Source organism: Haliotis cracherodii, unplaced genomic scaffold, assembly GCF_022045235.1.
Source record: "Haliotis cracherodii isolate W230 unplaced genomic scaffold, xgHalCrac1.p SCAF_20, whole genome shotgun sequence".
Lineage (NCBI taxonomy): Eukaryota > Metazoa > Mollusca > Gastropoda > Lepetellida > Haliotidae > Haliotis > Haliotis cracherodii.
Window position 1 is genome coordinate 14300800 of NW_027266276.1, and position 21046 is coordinate 14321845.

At 40.1% G+C, this 21046-nt stretch overlaps 1 protein-coding gene across 2 annotated transcripts in view; it reads left to right on the top strand.

Moving 5' to 3' along the window:
• Positions 1–610: 610 nt before the first annotated feature.
• The window catches only part of LOC139470345 (hypoxanthine-guanine phosphoribosyltransferase-like), a 45292-nt gene continuing 24856 nt past the window's right edge, over positions 611–21046 (top strand). For both annotated transcript variants that reach the window (XM_071252721.1, XM_071252723.1), the window contains exon 1: positions 611–711. In XM_071252721.1, the coding sequence (XP_071108822.1) occupies positions 688–711 (24 nt within the window). In that variant the 5' untranslated portion in view covers positions 611–687. The remainder of the gene's footprint in view (positions 712–21046) is intronic.

The window sequence follows — 21046 nt, forward strand, 5'->3', positions numbered from 1 at the left end:
ATATGTTGCTACTGTGTATCATGTGTAAATTTCTCACGTATGCATCTGTAGAGTGCAGTTCGATGTAGGTCGTGGAGCCACAATATAGATAAGTACATCGCCATTAATTATATTGTAAATGAACGTTATTTCAAGTGTGAACATAATTTAGGCAAAATGAAAATAACAAAATATTTCAAGGCTTATTGGCAAACTTACGCACGTGTGATTCCATATTCATGATAATTCACAGCAAATACTTCAACGGAGAGTGTGACATCTCGTTCAATGAATTAAAATAATAATGAATGTTATCTTTCGCGCATACAAGTGAATGATTTACCTAACTACGAACAGCGACCCAATTTATATTTACATATTCATGATAATTATAGCAATAATACAACGAGGAGTGTGGCATGTCCTGCGTGGAATTAAAATAATAATGAATGTAATCTTTTGCGCCTGCAAGTAAATGATTATTCTAACAACAAACTGCGACAGAGTAACATATTATTTTATCTTTATCAATCCGTTAGTTCTAACACCGTCACCACACGCTGAATGGGTCGGAATCCGCGACTACAGCCTAAGGGAGGTAACTGTCGTTTCACCACCCTTTCCACACGAGGCGTACACAATGGCACAACGTGTTTGACTGAGCTCTTTGGATTTAACCGTTTTACCTGAATCAAATATATTTTCACAATGGCCGAAGAGAAGTACATTAAGGTAAGTTGGTAGGGTAGGCATAAACGTTAATATTGGACCAATGTCGGCGCCGAATCTTACCCCAAACAAATAATCAGCCCACTTGAAATTAAATGTATGTCCACTTTGAAGCCAGTGGGTATATTATTCAAAATCAGTGTATTATGAATGCGGTGCGTATCACGAGGACAGCTGTCAGTGTGGGATTATCGGTTCTTGGTGCATCTGTGACCTCTGAGGTCCTTCACTGTGACCTGAATTGGGGCCCTGTATGGGTATATGAACACAGGTGACATTGGGTCAGATTTGTCCTTGTCGGTTTTTAAATAACGTGGAGGACGACAAACAGGATACAGTACATGTCATGAATTACAGCACTTCATTTCATAGTGACAGTTAGATAAACATATCAAATATCATAACAAGATTTATGTTATGATGGATTCTGGAGGCTGGGTCACTGCATCGTGAATTTACAGCTGATAGGAGAAGTGCTAGGCATACCCATGTATCGATTCACATGCTATGCATACCCATACAACGATTCAAATGCCATGCATACCCCTGTATCGATTCACATGCTATACATACCCATGTATCGATTCACATGCTATGCATACCCATGTATTGATTCACATGTTATGCATAACCATGTATCGATTCACATGCTATGCATACCCATATATCGATTCAAATGCTATGCATTCCCATGTAATGATTCACGTGCTATGCATACCCATGTATCGATTCACATGCTATGCATACCCATGTATCGGTTCACATGATTTGCATACCCATGTATCGATTCACATGCTATGCATACCCATGTATCGATTCACATGCTATGCATACCCATGTATCGATTCACATGCTATGCATACCCATGTATCGATTCACATGCTATACATACCCATGTATCGATTCACATGCTATACATACCCATGTATCAATTCACATGCTATACATACCCATGTATTGATTCACATGCTATACATACCCATGTATCGATTCACATGCTATGCATACCCATGTATTGATTCACATGCTATGCATACCCATATAACGATTCAAATGCTATGCATACCCATGTATCGATTCACATGTTATGCATACCCATGTTATGCATACCCATGTATCGATTCACATGCTATGCATACCCATATAACGATTCAAATGCTATGCATACCCATATATCGATTCACATGTTATGCATACCCATGTATCGATTCACATGCTATGCATACCCATATATCGATTCAAATGCTAAGCATTCCCATGTAATGATTCACATGCTATGCATACCCATGTATCGTTTCACATGCTATGCATACCCATGTATCGGTTCACATGATTTGCATACCCATGTATCGATTCAAATGCTATGCATACCCATGTATCGATTCACATGCTATACATACCCATATATTGATTCACATGCTATGCATACCCATATATCGATTCAAATGCTATGCATACCCATGTATCGATTCACATGCTATACATACCCCTGTATCGATTCAGATGCTATACATACCCCTGTATTGATTCACATGCTATACATGCCCCTGTATCGATTCACATGCTATACATATCCATGTATTGATTCACATGCTATACATACCTATGTATCGATTCACATGCTATACAAACCCCTGTATCGATTCACATGCTATGCATACCCATGGGTCAATTCCCATGTTAACTGAACTGCAATAACCTCCCCTGAAAATAACTTGAGCCAGCTTACCTCATCACCTCTCACAATTCTGATTCAAACTCAAGTATTGTGTTACATTAATGGTATTATATACATTGTATCACAGTTCTTAACATGTACCATATACCATGTACCATAGGCACACAGTTCTTAGTTCAGCAGTAACTCTGTACTACACAAGTGATTGCACAGTTCTATATCACAGTTCCATATCGCATATCAACTTGGTCCATGGTTTGAAGCACAGATATTCAGCAGCTCAGATGGTGTTATGTCTTAGTTCAGCACTAACTCTGTACTACACAAGTGATTGCACAGTTCTATATCACAGTTCCATATCGCATATCAACTTGGTCCATGGTTTGAAGCACAGATATTCAGCAGCTCAGATGGTGTTATGTCTTAGTTCAGCACTAACTCTGTACTACACAAGTGATTGCACAGTTCTATATCACAGTTCCATATCGCATATCAACTTGGTCCATGGTTTGAAGCACATATATTCAGCAGCTCAGATGGTGTTATGTCTTAGTTCAGCACTAACTCTGTACTACACAAGTGATTGCACAGTTCTATATCACAGTTCCATATCGCATATCAACTTGGTCCATGGTTTGAAGCACATATATTCAGCAGCTCAGATGGTGTTATGTCTTAGTTCAGCACTAACTCTGTACTACACAAGTGATTGCACAGTTCTATATCACAGTTCCATATCGCATATCAACTTGGTCCATGGTTTGAAGCACAGATATTCAGCAGCTCAGATGGTGTTATGTCTTAGTTCAGCACTAACTCTGTACTACACAAGTGATTGCACAGTTCTATATCACAGTTCCATATCGCATATCAACTTGGTCCATGGTTTGAAGCACATATATTCAGCAGCTCAGATGGTGTTATGTCTTAGTTCAGCACTAACTCTGTACTACACAAGTGATTGCACAGTTCTATATCACAGTTCCATATCGCATATCAACTTGGTCCATGGTTTGAAGCACATATATTCAGCAGCTCAGATGGTGTTATGTCTTAGTTCAGCACTAACTCTGTACTACACAAGTGATTGCACAGTTCTATATCACAGTTCCATATCGCATATCAACTTGGTCCATGGTTTGAAGCACATATATTCAGCAGCTCAGATGGTGTTATGTCTTAGTTCAGCACTAACTCTGTACTACACAAGTGATTGCACAGTTCTATATCACAGTTCCATATCGCATATCAACTTGGTCCATGGTTTGAAGCACATATATTCAGCAGCTCAGATGGTGTTATGTCTTAGTTCAGCACTAACTCTGTACTACACAAGTGATTGCACAGTTCTATATCACAGTTCCATATCGCATATCAACTTGGTCCATGGTTTGAAGCACATATATTCAGCAGCTCAGATGGTGTTATGTCTTAGTTCAGCACTAACTCTGTACTACACAAGTGATTGCACAGTTCTATATCACAGTTCCATATCGCATATCAACTTGGTCCATGGTTTGAAGCACATATATTCAGCAGCTCAGATGGTGTTATGTCTTAGTTCAGCACTAACTCTGTACTACACAAGTGATTGCACAGTTCTATATCACAGTTCCATATCGCATATCAACTTGGTCCATGGTTTGAAGCACATATATTCAGCAGCTCAGATGGTGTTATGTCTTAGTTCAGCACTAACTCTGTACTACACAAGTGATTGCACAGTTCTATATCACAGTTCCATATCGCATATCAACTTGGTCCATGGTTTGAAGCACATATATTCAGCAGCTCAGATGGTGTTATGTCTTAGTTCAGCACTAACTCTGTACTACACAAGTGATTGCACAGTTCTATATCACAGTTCCATATCGCATATCAACTTGGTCCATGGTTTGAAGCACAGATATTCAGCAGCTCAGATGGTGTTATGTCTTAGTTCAGCACTAACTCTGTACTACACAAGTGATTGCACAGTTCTATATCACAGTTCCATATCGCATATCAACTTGGTCCATGGTTTGAAGCACAGATATTCAGCAGCTCAGATGGTGATATGTCTTAGTTCAGCACTAACTCTGTACTACACAAGTGATTGCACAGTTCTATATCACAGTTCCATATCGCATATCAACTTGGTCCATGGTTTGAAGCACAGATATTCAGCAGCTCAGATGGTGTTATGTCTTAGTTCAGCAGTAACTCTGTACTACACAAGTGATTGCACAGTTCTATATCACAGTTCCATATCGCATATCAACTTGGTCCATGGTTTGAAGCACATATATTCAGCAGCTCAGATGGTGTTATGTCTTAGTTCAGCACTAACTCTGTACTACACAAGTGATTGCACAGTTCTATATCACAGTTCCATATCGCATATCAACTTGGTCCATGGTTTGAAGCACATATATTCAGCAGCTCAGATGGTGTTATGTCTTAGTTCAGCACTAACTCTGTACTACACAAGTGATTGCACAGTTCTATATCACAGTTCCATATCGCATATCAACTTGGTCCATGGTTTGAAGCACAGATATTCAGCAGCTCAGATGGTGTTATGTCTTAGTTCAGCACTAACTCTGTACTACACAAGTGATTGCACAGTTCTATATCACAGTTCCATATCGCATATCAACTTGGTCCATGGTTTGAAGCACATATATTCAGCAGCTCAGATGGTGTTATGTCTTAGTTCAGCAGTAACTCTGTACTACACAAGTGATTGCACAGTTCTATATCACAGTTCCATATCGCATATCAACTTGGTCCATGGTTTGAAGCACATATATTCAGCAGCTCAGATGGTGTTATGTCTTAGTTCAGCACTAACTCTGTACTACACAAGTGATTGCACAGTTCTATATCACAGTTCCATATCGCATATCAACTTGGTCCATGGTTTGAAGCACATATATTCAGCAGCTCAGATGGTGTTATGTCTTAGTTCAGCACTAACTCTGTACTACACAAGTGATTGCACAGTTCTATATCACAGTTCCATATCGCATATCAACTTGGTCCATGGTTTGAAGCACAGATATTCAGCAGCTCAGATGGTGTTATGTCTTAGTTCAGCACTAACTCTGTACTACACAAGTGATTGCACAGTTCTATATCACAGTTCCATATCGCATATCAACTTGGTCCATGGTTTGAAGCACATATATTCAGCAGCTCAGATGGTGTTATGTCTTAGTTCAGCACTAACTCAGTACTACACAAGTGATTGCACAGTTCTATATCACAGTTCCATATCGCATATCAACTTGGTCCATGGTTTGAAGCACAGATATTCAGCAGCTCAGATGGTGTTATGTCTTAGTTCAGCACTAACTCTGTACTACACAAGTGATTGCACAGTTCTATATCACAGTTCCATATCGCATATCAACTTGGTCCATGGTTTGAAGCACAGATATTCAGCAGCTCAGATGGTGTTATGTCTTAGTTCAGCACTAACTCTGTACTACACAAGTGATTGCACAGTTCTATATCACAGTTCCATATCGCATATCAACTTGGTCCATGGTTTGAAGCACAGATATTCAGCAGCTCAGATGGTGTTATGTCTTAGTTCAGCACTAACTCTGTACTACACAAGTGATTGCACAGTTCTATATCACAGTTCCATATCGCATATCAACTTGGTCCATGGTTTGAAGCACAGATATTCAGCAGCTCAGATGGTGTTATGTCTTAGTTCAGCACTAACTCTGTACTACACAAGTGATTGCACAGTTCTATATCACAGTTCCATATCGCATATCAACTTGGTCCATGGTTTGAAGCACATATATACAGCAGCTCAGATGGTGTTATGTCTTAGTTCAGCACTAACTCTGTACTACACAAGTGATTGCACAGTTCTATATCACAGTTCCATATCGCATATCAACTTGGTCCATGGTTTGAAGCACAGATATTCAGCAGCTCAGATGGTGTTATGTCTTAGTTCAGCAGTAACTCTGTACTACACAAGTGATTGCACAGTTCTATATCACAGTTCCATATCGCATATCAACTTGGTCCATGGTTTGAAGCACAGATATTCAGCAGCTCAGATGGTGTTATGTCTTAGTTCAGCACTAACTCTGTACTACACAAGTGATTGCACAGTTCTATATCACAGTTCCATATCGCATATCAACTTGGTCCATGGTTTGAAGCACAGATATTCAGCAGCTCAGATGGTGTTATGTCTTAGTTCAGCACTAACTCTGTACTACACAAGTGATTGCACAGTTCTATATCACAGTTCCATATCGCATATCAACTTGGTCCATGGTTTGAAGCACAGATATTCAGCAGCTCAGATGGTGTTATGTCTTAGTTCAGCACTAACTCTGTACTACACAAGTGATTGCACAGTTCTATATCACAGTTCCATATTGCATATCAACTTGGTCCATGGTTTGAAGCACATATATTCAGCAGCTCAGATGGTGTTATGTCTTAGTTCAGCACTAACTCTGTACTACACAAGTGATTGCACAGTTCTATATCACAGTTCCATATCGCATATCAACTTGGTCCATGGTTTGAAGCACAGATATTCAGCAGCTCAGATGGTGTTATGTCTTAGTTCAGCACTAACTCAGTACTACACAAGTGATTGCACAGTTCTATATCACAGTTCCATATCGCATATCAACTTGGTCCATGGTTTGAAGCACAGATATTCAGCAGCTCAGATGGTGTTATGTCTTAGTTCAGCACTAACTCTGTACTACACAAGTGATTGCACAGTTCTATATCACAGTTCCATATCGCATATCAACTTGGTCCATGGTTTGAAGCACAGATATTCAGCAGCTCAGATGGTGTTATGTCTTAGTTCAGCACTAACTCTGTACTACACAAGTGATTGCACAGTTCTATATCACAGTTCCATATCGCATATCAACTTGGTCCATGGTTTGAAGCACATATATTCAGCAGCTCAGATGGTGTTATGTCTTAGTTCAGCACTAACTCTGTACTACACAAGTGATTGCACAGTTCTATATCACAGTTCCATATCGCATATCAACTTGGTCCATGGTTTGAAGCACATATATTCAGCAGCTCAGATGGTGTTATGTCTTAGTTCAGCACTAACTCTGTACTACACAAGTGATTGCACAGTTCTATATCACAGTTCCATATCGCATATCAACTTGGTCCATGGTTTGAAGCACAGATATTCAGCAGCTCAGATGGTGTTATGTCTTAGTTCAGCACTAACTCTGTACTACACAAGTGATTGCACAGTTCTATATCACAGTTCCATATCGCATATCAACTTGGTCCATGGTTTGAAGCACAGATATTCAGCAGCTCAGATGGTGTTATGTCTTAGTTCAGCACTAACTCTGTACTACACAAGTGATTGCACAGTTCTATATCACAGTTCCATATCGCATATCAACTTGGTCCATGGTTTGAAGCACATATATTCAGCAGCTCAGATGGTGTTATGTCTTAGTTCAGCACTAACTCAGTACTACACAAGTGATTGCACAGTTCTATATCACAGTTCCATATCGCATATCAACTTGGTCCATGGTTTGAAGCACAGATATTCAGCAGCTCAGATGGTGTTATGTCTTAGTTCAGCACTAACTCTGTACTACACAAGTGATTGCACAGTTCTATATCACAGTTCCATATCGCATATCAACTTGGTCCATGGTTTGAAGCACAGATATTCAGCAGCTCAGATGGTGTTATGTCTTAGTTCAGCACTAACTCAGTACTACACAAGTGATTGCACAGTTCTATATCACAGTTCCATATCGCATATCAACTTGGTCCATGGTTTGAAGCACAGATATTCAGCAGCTCAGATGGTGTTATGTCTTAGTTCAGCACTAACTCTGTACTACACAAGTGATTGCACAGTTCTATATCACAGTTCCATATCGCATATCAACTTGGTCCATGGTTTGAAGCACATATATTCAGCAGCTCAGATGGTGTTATGTCTTAGTTCAGCACTAACTCTGTACTACACAAGTGATTGCACAGTTCTATATCACAGTTCCATATCGCATATCAACTTGGTCCATGGTTTGAAGCACATATATTCAGCAGCTCAGATGGTGTTATGTCTTAGTTCAGCACTAACTCTGTACTACACAAGTGATTGCACAGTTCTATATCACAGTTCCATATCGCATATCAACTTGGTCCATGGTTTGAAGCACATATATTCAGCAGCTCAGATGGTGTTATGTCTTAGTTCAGCACTAACTCTGTACTACACAAGTGATTGCACAGTTCTATATCACAGTTCCATATCGCATATCAACTTGGTCCATGGTTTGAAGCACAGATATTCAGCAGCTCAGATGGTGTTATGTCTTAGTTCAGCACTAACTCTGTACTACACAAGTGATTGCACAGTTCTATATCACAGTTCCATATCGCATATCAACTTGGTCCATGGTTTGAAGCACAGATATTCAGCAGCTCAGATGGTGTTATGTCTTAGTTCAGCACTAACTCTGTACTACACAAGTGATTGCACAGTTCTATATCACAGTTCCATATCGCATATCAACTTGGTCCATGGTTTGAAGCACAGATATTCAGCAGCTCAGATGGTGTTATGTCTTAGTTCAGCACTAACTCTGTACTACACAAGTGATTGCACAGTTCTATATCACAGTTCCATATCACATATCAACTTGGTCCATGGTTTGAAGCACAGATATTCAGCAGCTCAGATGGTGTTATGTCTTAGTTCAGCACTAACTCTGTACTACACAAGTGATTGCACAGTTCTATATCACAGTTCCATATCGCATATCAACTTGGTCCATGGTTTGAAGCACAGATATTCAGCAGCTCAGATGGTGTTATGTCTTAGTTCAGCACTAACTCTGTACTACACAAGTGATTGCACAGTTCTATATCACAGTTCCATATCGCATATCAACTTGGTCCATGGTTTGAAGCACAGATATTCAGCAGCTCAGATGGTGTTATGTCTTAGTTCAGCACTAACTCTGTACTACACAAGTGATTGCACAGTTCTATATCACAGTTCCATATCGCATATCAACTTGGTCCATGGTTTGAAGCACAGATATTCAGCAGCTCAGATGGTGTTATGTCTTAATTCAGCGCTAACTCAGTACTACACAAGTGATTGCACAGTTCTATATCACAGTTCCATATCGCATATCAACTTGGTCCATGGTTTGAAGCACAGATATTCAGCAGCTCAGATGGTGTTATGTCTTAGTTCAGCACTAACTCTGTACTACACAAGTGATTGCACAGTTCTATATCACAGTTCCATATCGCATATCAACTTGGTCCATGGTTTGAAGCACAGATATTCAGCAGCTCAGATGGTGTTATGTCTTAGTTCAGCACTAACTCTGTACTACACAAGTGATTGCACAGTTCTATATCACAGTTCCATATCGCATATCAACTTGGTCCATGGTTTGAAGCACAGATATTCAGCAGCTCAGATGGTGTTATGTCTTAGTTCAGCACTAACTCTGTACTACACAAGTGATTGCACAGTTCTATATCACAGTTCCATATCACATATCAACTTGGTCCATGGTTTGAAGCACAGATATTCAGCAGCTCAGATGGTGTTATGTCTTAGTTCAGCACTAACTCTGTACTACACAAGTGATTGCACAGTTCTATATCACAGTTCCATATCGCATATCAACTTGGTCCATGGTTTGAAGCACAGATATTCAGCAGCTCAGATGGTGTTATGTCTTAGTTCAGCACTAACTCTGTACTACACAAGTGATTGCACAGTTCTATATCACAGTTCCATATCGCATATCAACTTGGTCCATGGTTTGAAGCACAGATATTCAGCAGCTCAGATGGTGTTATGTCTTAATTCAGCGCTAACTCAGTACTACACAAGTGATTGCACAGTTCTATATCACAGTTCCATATCGCATATCAACTTGGTCCATGGTTTGAAGCACAGATATTCAGCAGCTCAGATGGTGTTATGTCTTAGTTCAGCACTAACTCTGTACTACACAAGTGATTGCACAGTTCTATATCACAGTTCCATATCGCATATCAACTTGGTCCATGGTTTGAAGCACAGATATTCAGCAGCTCAGATGGTGTTATGTCTTAGTTCAGCACTAACTCTGTACTACACAAGTGATTGCACAGTTCTATATCACAGTTCCATATCGCATATCAACTTGGTCCATGGTTTGAAGCACATATATTCAGCAGCTCAGATGGTGTTATGTCTTAGTTCAGCACTAACTCTGTACTACACAAGTGATTGCACAGTTCTATATCACAGTTCCATATCGCATATCAACTTGGTCCATGGTTTGAAGCACAGATATTCAGCAGCTCAGATGGTGTTATGTCTTAGTTCAGCACTAACTCTGTACTACACAAGTGATTGCACAGTTCTATATCACAGTTCCATATCGCATATCAACTTGGTCCATGGTTTGAAGCACAGATATTCAGCAGCTCAGATGGTGTTATGTCTTAGTTCAGCAGTAACTCTGTACTACACAAGTGATTGCACAGTTCTATATCACAGTTCCATATCGCATATCAACTTGGTCCATGGTTTGAAGCACAGATATTCAGCAGCTCAGATGGTGTTATGTCTTAGTTCAGCACTAACTCTGTACTACACAAGTGATTGCACAGTTCTATATCACAGTTCCATATCGCATATCAACTTGGTCCATGGTTTGAAGCACAGATATTCAGCAGCTCAGATGGTGTTATGTCTTAGTTCAGCACTAACTCTGTACTACACAAGTGATTGCACAGTTCTATATCACAGTTCCATATCGCATATCAACTTGGTCCATGGTTTGAAGCACAGATATTCAGCAGCTCAGATGGTGTTATGTCTTAGTTCAGCACTAACTCTGTACTACACAAGTGATTGCACAGTTCTATATCACAGTTCCATATCGCATATCAACTTGGTCCATGGTTTGAAGCACAGATATTCAGCAGCTCAGATGGTGTTATGTCTTAGTTCAGCACTAACTCTGTACTACACAAGTGATTGCACAGTTCTATATCACAGTTCCATATCGCATATCAACTTGGTCCATGGTTTGAAGCACAGATATTCAGCAGCTCAGATGGTGTTATGTCTTAGTTCAGCACTAACTCTGTACTACACAAGTGATTGCACAGTTCTATATCACAGTTCCATATCGCATATCAACTTGGTCCATGGTTTGAAGCACAGATATTCAGCAGCTCAGATGGTGTTATGTCTTAGTTCAGCACTTACTCTGTACTACACAAGTGATTGCACAGTTCTATATCACAGTTCCATATCGCATATCAACTTGGTCCATGGTTTGAAGCACAGATATTCAGCAGCTCAGATGGTGTTATGTCTTAGTTCAGCAGTAACTCTGTACTACACAAGTGATTGCACAGTTCTATATCACAGTTCCATATCGCATATCAACTTGGTCCATGGTTTGAAGCACAGATATTCAGCAGCTCAGATGGTGTTATGTCTTAGTTCAGCACTAACTCTGTACTACACAAGTGATTGCACAGTTCTATATCACAGTTCCATATCGCATATCAACTTGGTCCATGGTTTGAAGCACAGATATTCAGCAGCTCAGATGGTGTTATGTCTTAGTTCAGCACTAACTCAGTACTACACAAGTGATTGCACAGTTCTATATCACAGTTCCATATCGCATATCAACTTGGTCCATGGTTTGAAGCACAGATATTCAGCAGCTCAGATGGTGTTATGTCTTAGTTCAGCACTAACTCAGTACTACACAAGTGATTGCACAGTTCTATATCACAGTTCCATATCGCATATCAACTTGGTCCATGGTTTGAAGCACAGATATTCAGCAGCTCAGATGGTGTTATGTCTTAGTTCAGCACTAACTCTGTACTACACAAGTGATTGCACAGTTCTATATCACAGTTCCATATCGCATATCAACTTGGTCCATGGTTTGAAGCACAGATATTCAGCAGCTCAGATGGTGTTATGTCTTAGTTCAGCACTAACTCTGTACTACACAAGTGATTGCACAGTTCTATATCACAGTTCCATATCGCATATCAACTTGGTCCATGGTTTGAAGCACAGATATTCAGCAGCTCAGATGGTGTTATGTCTTAGTTCAGCACTAACTCTGTACTACACAAGTGATTGCACAGTTCTATATCACAGTTCCATATCGCATATCAACTTGGTCCATGGTTTGAAGCACAGATATTCAGCAGCTCAGATGGTGTTATGTCTTAGTTCAGCACTAACTCAGTACTACACAAGTGATTGCACAGTTCTATATCACAGTTCCATATCGCATATCAACTTGGTCCATGGTTTGAAGCACATATATTCAGCAGCTCAGATGGTGTTATGTCTTAGTTCAGCACTAACTCAGTACTACACAAGTGATTGCACAGTTCTATATCACAGTTCCATATCGCATATCAACTTGGTCCATGGTTTGAAGCACATATATTCAGCAGCTCAGATGGTGTTATGTCTTAGTTCAGCACTAACTCAGTACTACACAAGTGATTGCACAGTTCTATATCACAGTTCCATATCGCATATCAACTTGGTCCATGGTTTGAAGCACATATATTCAGCAGCTCAGATGGTGTTATGTCTTAGTTCAGCACTAACTCAGTACTACACAAGTGATTGCACAGTTCTATATCACAGTTCCATATCGCATATCAACTTGGTCCATGGTTTGAAGCACAGATATTCAGCAGCTCAGATGGTGTTATGTCTTAGTTCAGCACTAACTCTGTACTACACAAGTGATTGCACAGTTCTATATCACAGTTCCATATCGCATATCAACTTGGTCCATGGTTTGAAGCACAGATATTCAGCAGCTCAGATGGTGTTATGTCTTAGTTCAGCACTAACTCTGTACTACACAAGTGATTGCACAGTTCTATATCACAGTTCCATATCGCATATCAACTTGGTCCATGGTTTGAAGCACATATATTCAGCAGCTCAGATGGTGTTATGTTTAGTTCAGCACTAACTCTGTACTACACAAGTGATTGCACAGTTCTATATCACAGTTCCATATCGCATATCAACTTGGTCCATGGTTTGAAGCACATATATTCAGCAGCTCAGATGGTGTTATGTTTAGTTCAGCACTAACTCTGTACTACACAAGTGATTGCACAGTTCTATATCACAGTTCCATATCACATATCAACTTGGTCCATGGTTTGAAGCACATATATTCAGCAGCTCAGATGGTGTTATGTCTTAGTTCAGCACTAACTCAGTACTACACAAGTGATTGCACAGTTCTATATCACAGTTCCATATCGCATATCAACTTGGTCCATGGTTTGAAGCACATATATTCAGCAGCTCAGATGGTGTTATGTCTTAGTTCAGCACTAACTCTGTACTACACAAGTGATTGCACAGTTCTATATCACAGTTCCATATCACATATCAACTTGGTCCATGGTTTGAAGCACAGATATTCAGCAGCTCAGATGGTGTTATGTCTTAGTTCAGCACTAACTCTGTACTACACAAGTGATTGCACAGTTCTATATCACAGTTCCATATCACATATCAACTTGGTCCATGGTTTGAAGCACAGATATTCAGCAGCTCAGATGGTGTTATGTCTTAGTTCAGCACTAACTCTGTACTACACAAGTGATTGCACAGTTCTATATCACAGTTCCATATCGCATATCAACTTGGTCCATGGTTTGAAGCACAGATATTCAGCAGCTCAGATGGTGTTATGTCTTAGTTCAGCACTAACTCTGTACTACACAAGTGATTGCACAGTTCTATATCACAGTTCCATATCGCATATCAACTTGGTCCATGGTTTGAAGCACAGATATTCAGCAGCTCAGATGGTGTTATGTCTTAGTTCAGCACTAACTCTGTACTACACAAGTGATTGCACAGTTCTATATCACAGTTCCATATCGCATATCAACTTGGTCCATGGTTTGAAGCACAGATATTCAGCAGCTCAGATGGTGTTATGTCTTAGTTCAGCACTAACTCTGTACTACACAAGTGATTGCACAGTTCTATATCACAGTTCCATATCGCATATCAACTTGGTCCATGGTTTGAAGCACAGATATTCAGCAGCTCAGATGGTGTTATGTCTTAGTTCAGCACTAACTCTGTACTACACAAGTGATTGCACAGTTCTATATCACAGTTCCATATCGCATATCAACTTGGTCCATGGTTTGAAGCACAGATATTCAGCAGCTCAGATGGTGTTATGTCTTAGTTCAGCACTAACTCTGTACTACACAAGTGATTGCACAGTTCTATATCACAGTTCCATATCGCATATCAACTTGGTCCATGGTTTGAAGCACATATATTCAGCAGCTCAGATGGTGTTATGTCTTAGTTCAGCACTAACTCTGTACTACACAAGTGATTGCACAGTTCTATATCACAGTTCCATATCGCATATCAACTTGGTCCATGGTTTGAAGCACAGATATTCAGCAGCTCAGATGGTGTTATGTCGACGTCCTTGTACATTCTCCAGGCCGCGAAGATTTCTTCTTGCTGATTTGTAGCATTCTAGTTGATGTTGCAGCGGAGGTTGCCAGCTTGCATCTGGGGGACCTGAAGCCCAAGGAGAGATCCCACCTTGTGTAGGATTAGTTTAATATATAAATTGAAAGGTTTACTCATTAGGATAAAAGTTCATTTATGTTTTCACAACAGATTGGTACACTGGTCAGGACAGAGGTCTAAGTAAATTGATGAGATTGGTTCAAACAACACGTGAACTCTACTGGAAGATATTACATTGTAATAACAACATCTAACATGTATACTGTGCACATCCTGCTCACATTCATCTATTATCATAGACATTTTGACTTTTTACCTGTGGCTGTTTAGACTTTTAAGTTTTGAGGCCGTTCTGACATGATGTATGTATCCCAGGTGCCTTTCTCTAGACACAGATGTACTCTAACTAATTAACGCTGACAGGGTCACTTTCATCTGTTTACCTTTGACATGCATTCCAGATATATGAAATTGTTCCCAGCTTCATGGTGTAATGAGTGAAGGAGTGAGTTGGTTATCATGGTTATAACGCAGCACTTAACAGTATTCCAGTTATATCGCGGCGTGTCAGCTTAATGTGGGAGGAAAGCCCGAAGTGATGCTGGTCTCAGACGTATACCACTTCGGTGAAACCCACGAGCATGGGTATGGTGCTGACAAACTTAGAAACATAATCGCGGCGAACCGGGATTCGAACCCACAATCATAGGTTTCTGGCATGCCAAAGGGACGGAACTCTGCACAGCGAATCGCGGCACCTTAGACGACAGGGCCACCCGTGCCCCTCCATGGTGTAATAATGAACTGTAATCAATAACATGTTCCAATGAACAGCATGACAACATTATACAGTTAAAGAACCATGTTCTGTGAGCTGATAACAGGCAGACTGAGCTGAGGTCTTGATACCTTTGTTTTGTACCCAGGGTACATATTGATGGTAACTTGATCACGAGTGACCCAATGACTATAACAGTGTCAGCAATATTGATGGCACTGAAGTCAGGATTGCATGGTATTAAGAAAAAACAGAATAATACTTGCGCCATATTGCACATGCGACTGAGTTTATGTGATAGCCAAACTGCGAGTATTGTTGGATGCAACATGTGCAAGAGTGAGTGAGTATGGTTTTACATAGTTTCTAGCAATATTCCTGCAATATCATCATGGGGGATGCAGGAAATGGGATTCACACATTGTACCCATGTGGGGAATTAAACTTGGACCTTCGGCATTACAAGTTACAGTTCAGTTATGTTCCCATTCTACACAGCTGTTTTCTGTAAATATTTCATAATATACATGAGAACATATGGACTGTCATGTAAATTTTCGATCTTAGTCAGGGTAGGGGGTGTTACAAAAATTACTTTCACACAGTGGTTAGAAGTTGTGAAGGTTGTACTTACTACAGTGAAAACGGTACTTTAGGAACATCAAAATGTAGTGTACTGAAGAGAAGGTGTCTAGGTGTAATAGTTGAATGACATTGGATTGTCTGGCTACGTGTGACCTTCTGATCTGACCTGCAGCTGACAGGGCTTAAGGTTGCTATCAGTGTGGTCACCATGGTAACCTATATGTTAATTTTGGCAAATATACTTCTTGAACCAGTTGCCAAATTGTATCATTTTGGTTTGGTGCTCATATTGTATTTTAAAATAATTGCTATTCTGAGTGACAGAGTGAGTGAGTATGGTTTTACGCTGGTTTTAGCAATATTACAACAATGTCACGGCGGGGGACACCAGAAATTGGCTTCACACATTGTACCCATGTCGGGAATTGAACCCGGGTCTTCGGCATGACGAGCGAACGCTTTAACCACTAGGCTACCCGACCGCCCTGCCATTCTGTGATTAGTCATTAGTGAGCATGTATTTGATTTAGACTGTGCTGGGTTTGTCTGCCTAATCAATGTGGCGCTTAATTTTGTTCATTTTGTTAATCTGCTCAGCTGGTCAAATGATATTTCATACGGAATAATCAGTGAGGGTTCAGCACTCTTCAGTCATCGAAACTTGAAGTGCGACTGATTTGTTTTTCATTTGTGTTGGGGATATGTAGTTCCGATGATGGTGTCTCCAACACTCTTTTTCTTCTTCATACCCAGAAAAGTGTGAATGAAAATGTTTTTTGAGTGAAACTGGACTTTTACAGTCAGTTAACTCCCTTGCCTTGGGCAGATGCCCAAAGAAGCGGAACCATCTCCAACACTCTTTTTCTTCTTCATACCCAGAAAAGTGCATCTTCCTGAGGCAAGAGAGTTAACTGACTTTAAATGTCCAGTTTCCACACTTGCCGAATATGGCTGCAGTTCCTGGGCTCGACCAGTGGCTATTACGAGTTATGTCCCTTCTGTGCCTCTCCTATGGACCAATCAGGTTCCACCTCTTGTATCACTTGCTTTTGCTTCAAACAAAATGGTGGCTTACAGTCAAGACGATCTGAGTGATAATCAAGGTCTATATTGTGATAAAACGGATCTTACATGGCGAAGTTCATCAAATCAAATGAGCACCTTGATTAAAAACATGAAAAGATTTGGAAAATATCTGTTGACAACGAGTTGGTAGTGCACATGTTTTGCAAACTCTGCAATCGACCGAAATCTGCATTTCAGTTTACGAACCGGATTTCGATTTCATAGTGCAATTTTGATTGGACTATGCATAGACTCGTTAGTCCAGCCAAAATCTGACTCCATAATACCAGCGTAGTTCGGCAAGGATGGAAACTGGACTTTTATAGTCAGTTAACTCTCTTGCCTTGGGAAGATGGAAAAGCGTGAATGAAATTCTTTTGAGTGAAACTGGACTTTTACAGTCAGTTAACTTCTTTGCCTCAAGAAGATGCCCGAAGAAGTGGATCCTTGCTCATAATATCAATTACTGGATTGTCTGGTCCAGACTCGATTATATACATGCTGCTGTCATGTGACTAGATTATACAAACACACTATTTGTGACTTACACTTTTGAATCTATAGTTAGCAACATTAAACCCAACTCTTTCTGACTGATGCCGTGATCGAGAGATTCACGTGATTAATGACAGCACTTTGCTTTGTTGTATTGTCAGGCTCATTGATTGTGTCTGTCTTCACCTGTAACGTTTGGTGTCACCTGACAGCAGGATGCACAGATGCTGCACCCAGTAGATGGAATCAATTTCTGCAGCCTGTGAGAAGCTTGGGCTTGGTGTTTTCTGGTGGTAGACTCATGTAATTGCTTGTTAAGCATGTGCTGGTCAATAATGGTAATGATTTGCAAATACCATCTTTACTGTATTGGAGGTTTCTATGGTAACGATAAATAATGGAATTTATTGGTATTCACTATGGTTGTTTTCAGCAAAGAGCAGTTCAGTATGCTTAGATAGATCATTTTGTGTGGTTTTTAGTTTTTGAGAAATTTATGATATTGCTTCTTATGAAAATTTCGTTGGACATAATATTCTTTTGGTCAGAATAATTTCTATTCTTGCTTTATGAATTTTAAAAAAAATTATGAAGAGTGGAAAGTATGTTAACAAGCATCTTGAGGCAAGGGAGTTAACTGACTATAAAAGTCCAGTTTCCACCCTTGCCGAACTAGGCTGGTATTATGGAGTTACATTTTGGCTGGACTAACGAGTCTATGCATAGTCCAATCAAAATTGTGCACCGAAATCGAAATCCGGTTCGTAAAGTGTCATGCAGATTTCGGTCGATTGCAGGATTTGCAAAGCATATGCACCGCCAACTCGATGTCAGCAGATATTTTCCAAATCTTTTCATGTTTTTAATCAAGGTGCTCATGTGATTTGATGCATTTCGCGATGTAAGATCCGTTTTATCACAATATAGATCTTGATTATCGATCAGATCGTCCTGACTCTGTGCCATCATTTTGTTTGAAGCAAACGCAAGTGATCAGAGAGGTGGAATCTCATTGGTCCATAGGAGAGGCTTAAAAGGGACATAACTGGTAATAGCCACTGGTGGCGCTACGGTCGTGACCAGAATTTCCAGCCTAGTTCGGCAAGGGTGGAAACTGGACTTTTAAAGTCAGTTAACTCTCTTGCCTCGGGAAGATGGTTAACAAGTGTCATGTTTATTTAGAGGTTTCAAATTCAGAAGAAGGAAAACATTTCTTTCATGGTATGCATGTCAAATTATATATGTTTCAGTGAGTGAGTAAGGTCTTGCTTCGCTTTCAGCAATATTCCAGCAATATCACAGCAGGGGACACCAGAAATGTGCTTCACATATTGTACCTAGGAGGGGAATCAAACATGGGTCTTCGGCGTGACGAGCAAACGCTTTAACCATTCGACTACTCACTGTTGGTCTAGGTGTAGAATCTGTTAGCACTTGTACAAAGAGTTCCTTTTTCATGTAATAAAGTTTTGTCGTGGTGAAAAATTTAATTTTGACTTAAAAAACAACGAATTCGTGATATTTATGATCATGATGATAGGATTGTTTTTGTCCCCCGCCGCGCGAAAGCGCGAAGCGGGGGATATAGTATTCACGACCGTCCGTCGTACGTCCCAGCTGTTTGTTGCCGCGATATCTCAAGAACTAAACACTGGATTGTCTTCATATTTGGAACTATGGTGTATATACAGACTCCGCAGACACCAGTTGGTTTTGGTGACCTTGACCCCATTTTCAAGGTCACAGCAGGCAAATCTGCTTTTGGAGTTGGAAAACGGTGTTGCAGCGATATCTCAAGAACTAATCGCAGGATTGTCTTCATATTTGGAACTATGGTGTATATACAGACACCGCAGACACCAGTTGGTTTTGGTGACCTTGACCCCATTTTCAAGGTCACAGCAGGCAAATCTGCTTTTGGAGTTGGAAAACGGTGTTGCCGCGATACCTCAAGAACTAATCGCTGGATTGTCTTCATGTTTGGTACTATGGTGTATATACAGGCGGGGGACATTTTGTCACTTTGTGACAAATACTTGTTGTCAATCTTAGTTGTGAGGTCTCTCATTTGAATTTTAGAAGCTCTGAAAATGAAAGTTCAATCAAAGATTACACCAACATTATTTTCAGAATAAGGATATTTTCCAATGAATCCAGCATCTGTTGGTCCTGCTCATATACATCCTTTTTATATATCTGTATTTTAAAAAACCTGGACCACCTTTGACAGTTTACAATGTTTACTGGATTTCTTTGTTGGTTTTCACAATGTCTGTGGTAAAAAAAATGAAGGAAATTGTCTTCAAATGCACATGTCTGAACTCCCTGGGTTTGTGCCCTGAGACTTCCCTCATGAAGCACATGATGAATGGCGCCATTTTCCCACCAGAACAACTGCTCAAACAAATGCCAAATCTTTTTTCTGGTCCTCAAATTTGGCTTATCTGCAGTCATATATGGTATGTCATCATATCGGTCTACATCCCTTCAAACTTTCTGTTACACACTTCACTAAGTAGTTAGTATATCACAATGACCCCTCTTTTCAACACAAAATGATTTGAGTGACATTTCATGTTAACTTATGTTTATTTTTTTATTTTTTTTATATCAGTAGCATGTTTAGAAAAGGTGGTATTTTAAAACTACTGTAGTCATTTTGCGATCTTTCATGTTGGGCTGATCTGTCCCCCCAACCCCCCCCCCCCCCCCCCTCAAAACAAATAAATTTGAGGCCAGTGTGAATTAAACAATGCTAATTAAGAAAAGATGTCTGATCAAATTACGGTTCAGCCTGGTAGTCTAGTGGTTAAAGCGTTCGCTTGTCATATCAGAAGACCCAGGTTCGATTCCCACCATGGGTACAATGTGTGAAGCCCATTTCTGGTGTCTCCTGCCATGATATTGGTGGAATATTGCTGAAAGCGACGTAAAACGATACTCACTCACTTACTCACTGATCAAATTACACTGTTCTTTTTTGATAAAAACAAGCAGTGTTATCAACACTTGACTCCACTCTGGCTTGCCTTCTCCCACACAACATCAACGTCTTGCGGCATTAGGGATTCCCTCCCCTGTCTTCCATCTCAGGAAAACATCCTTTCCTGCTGAACATTCACTTATACTACTCTTGTGATTTGGGCGACCAGGATTAAACCATTAC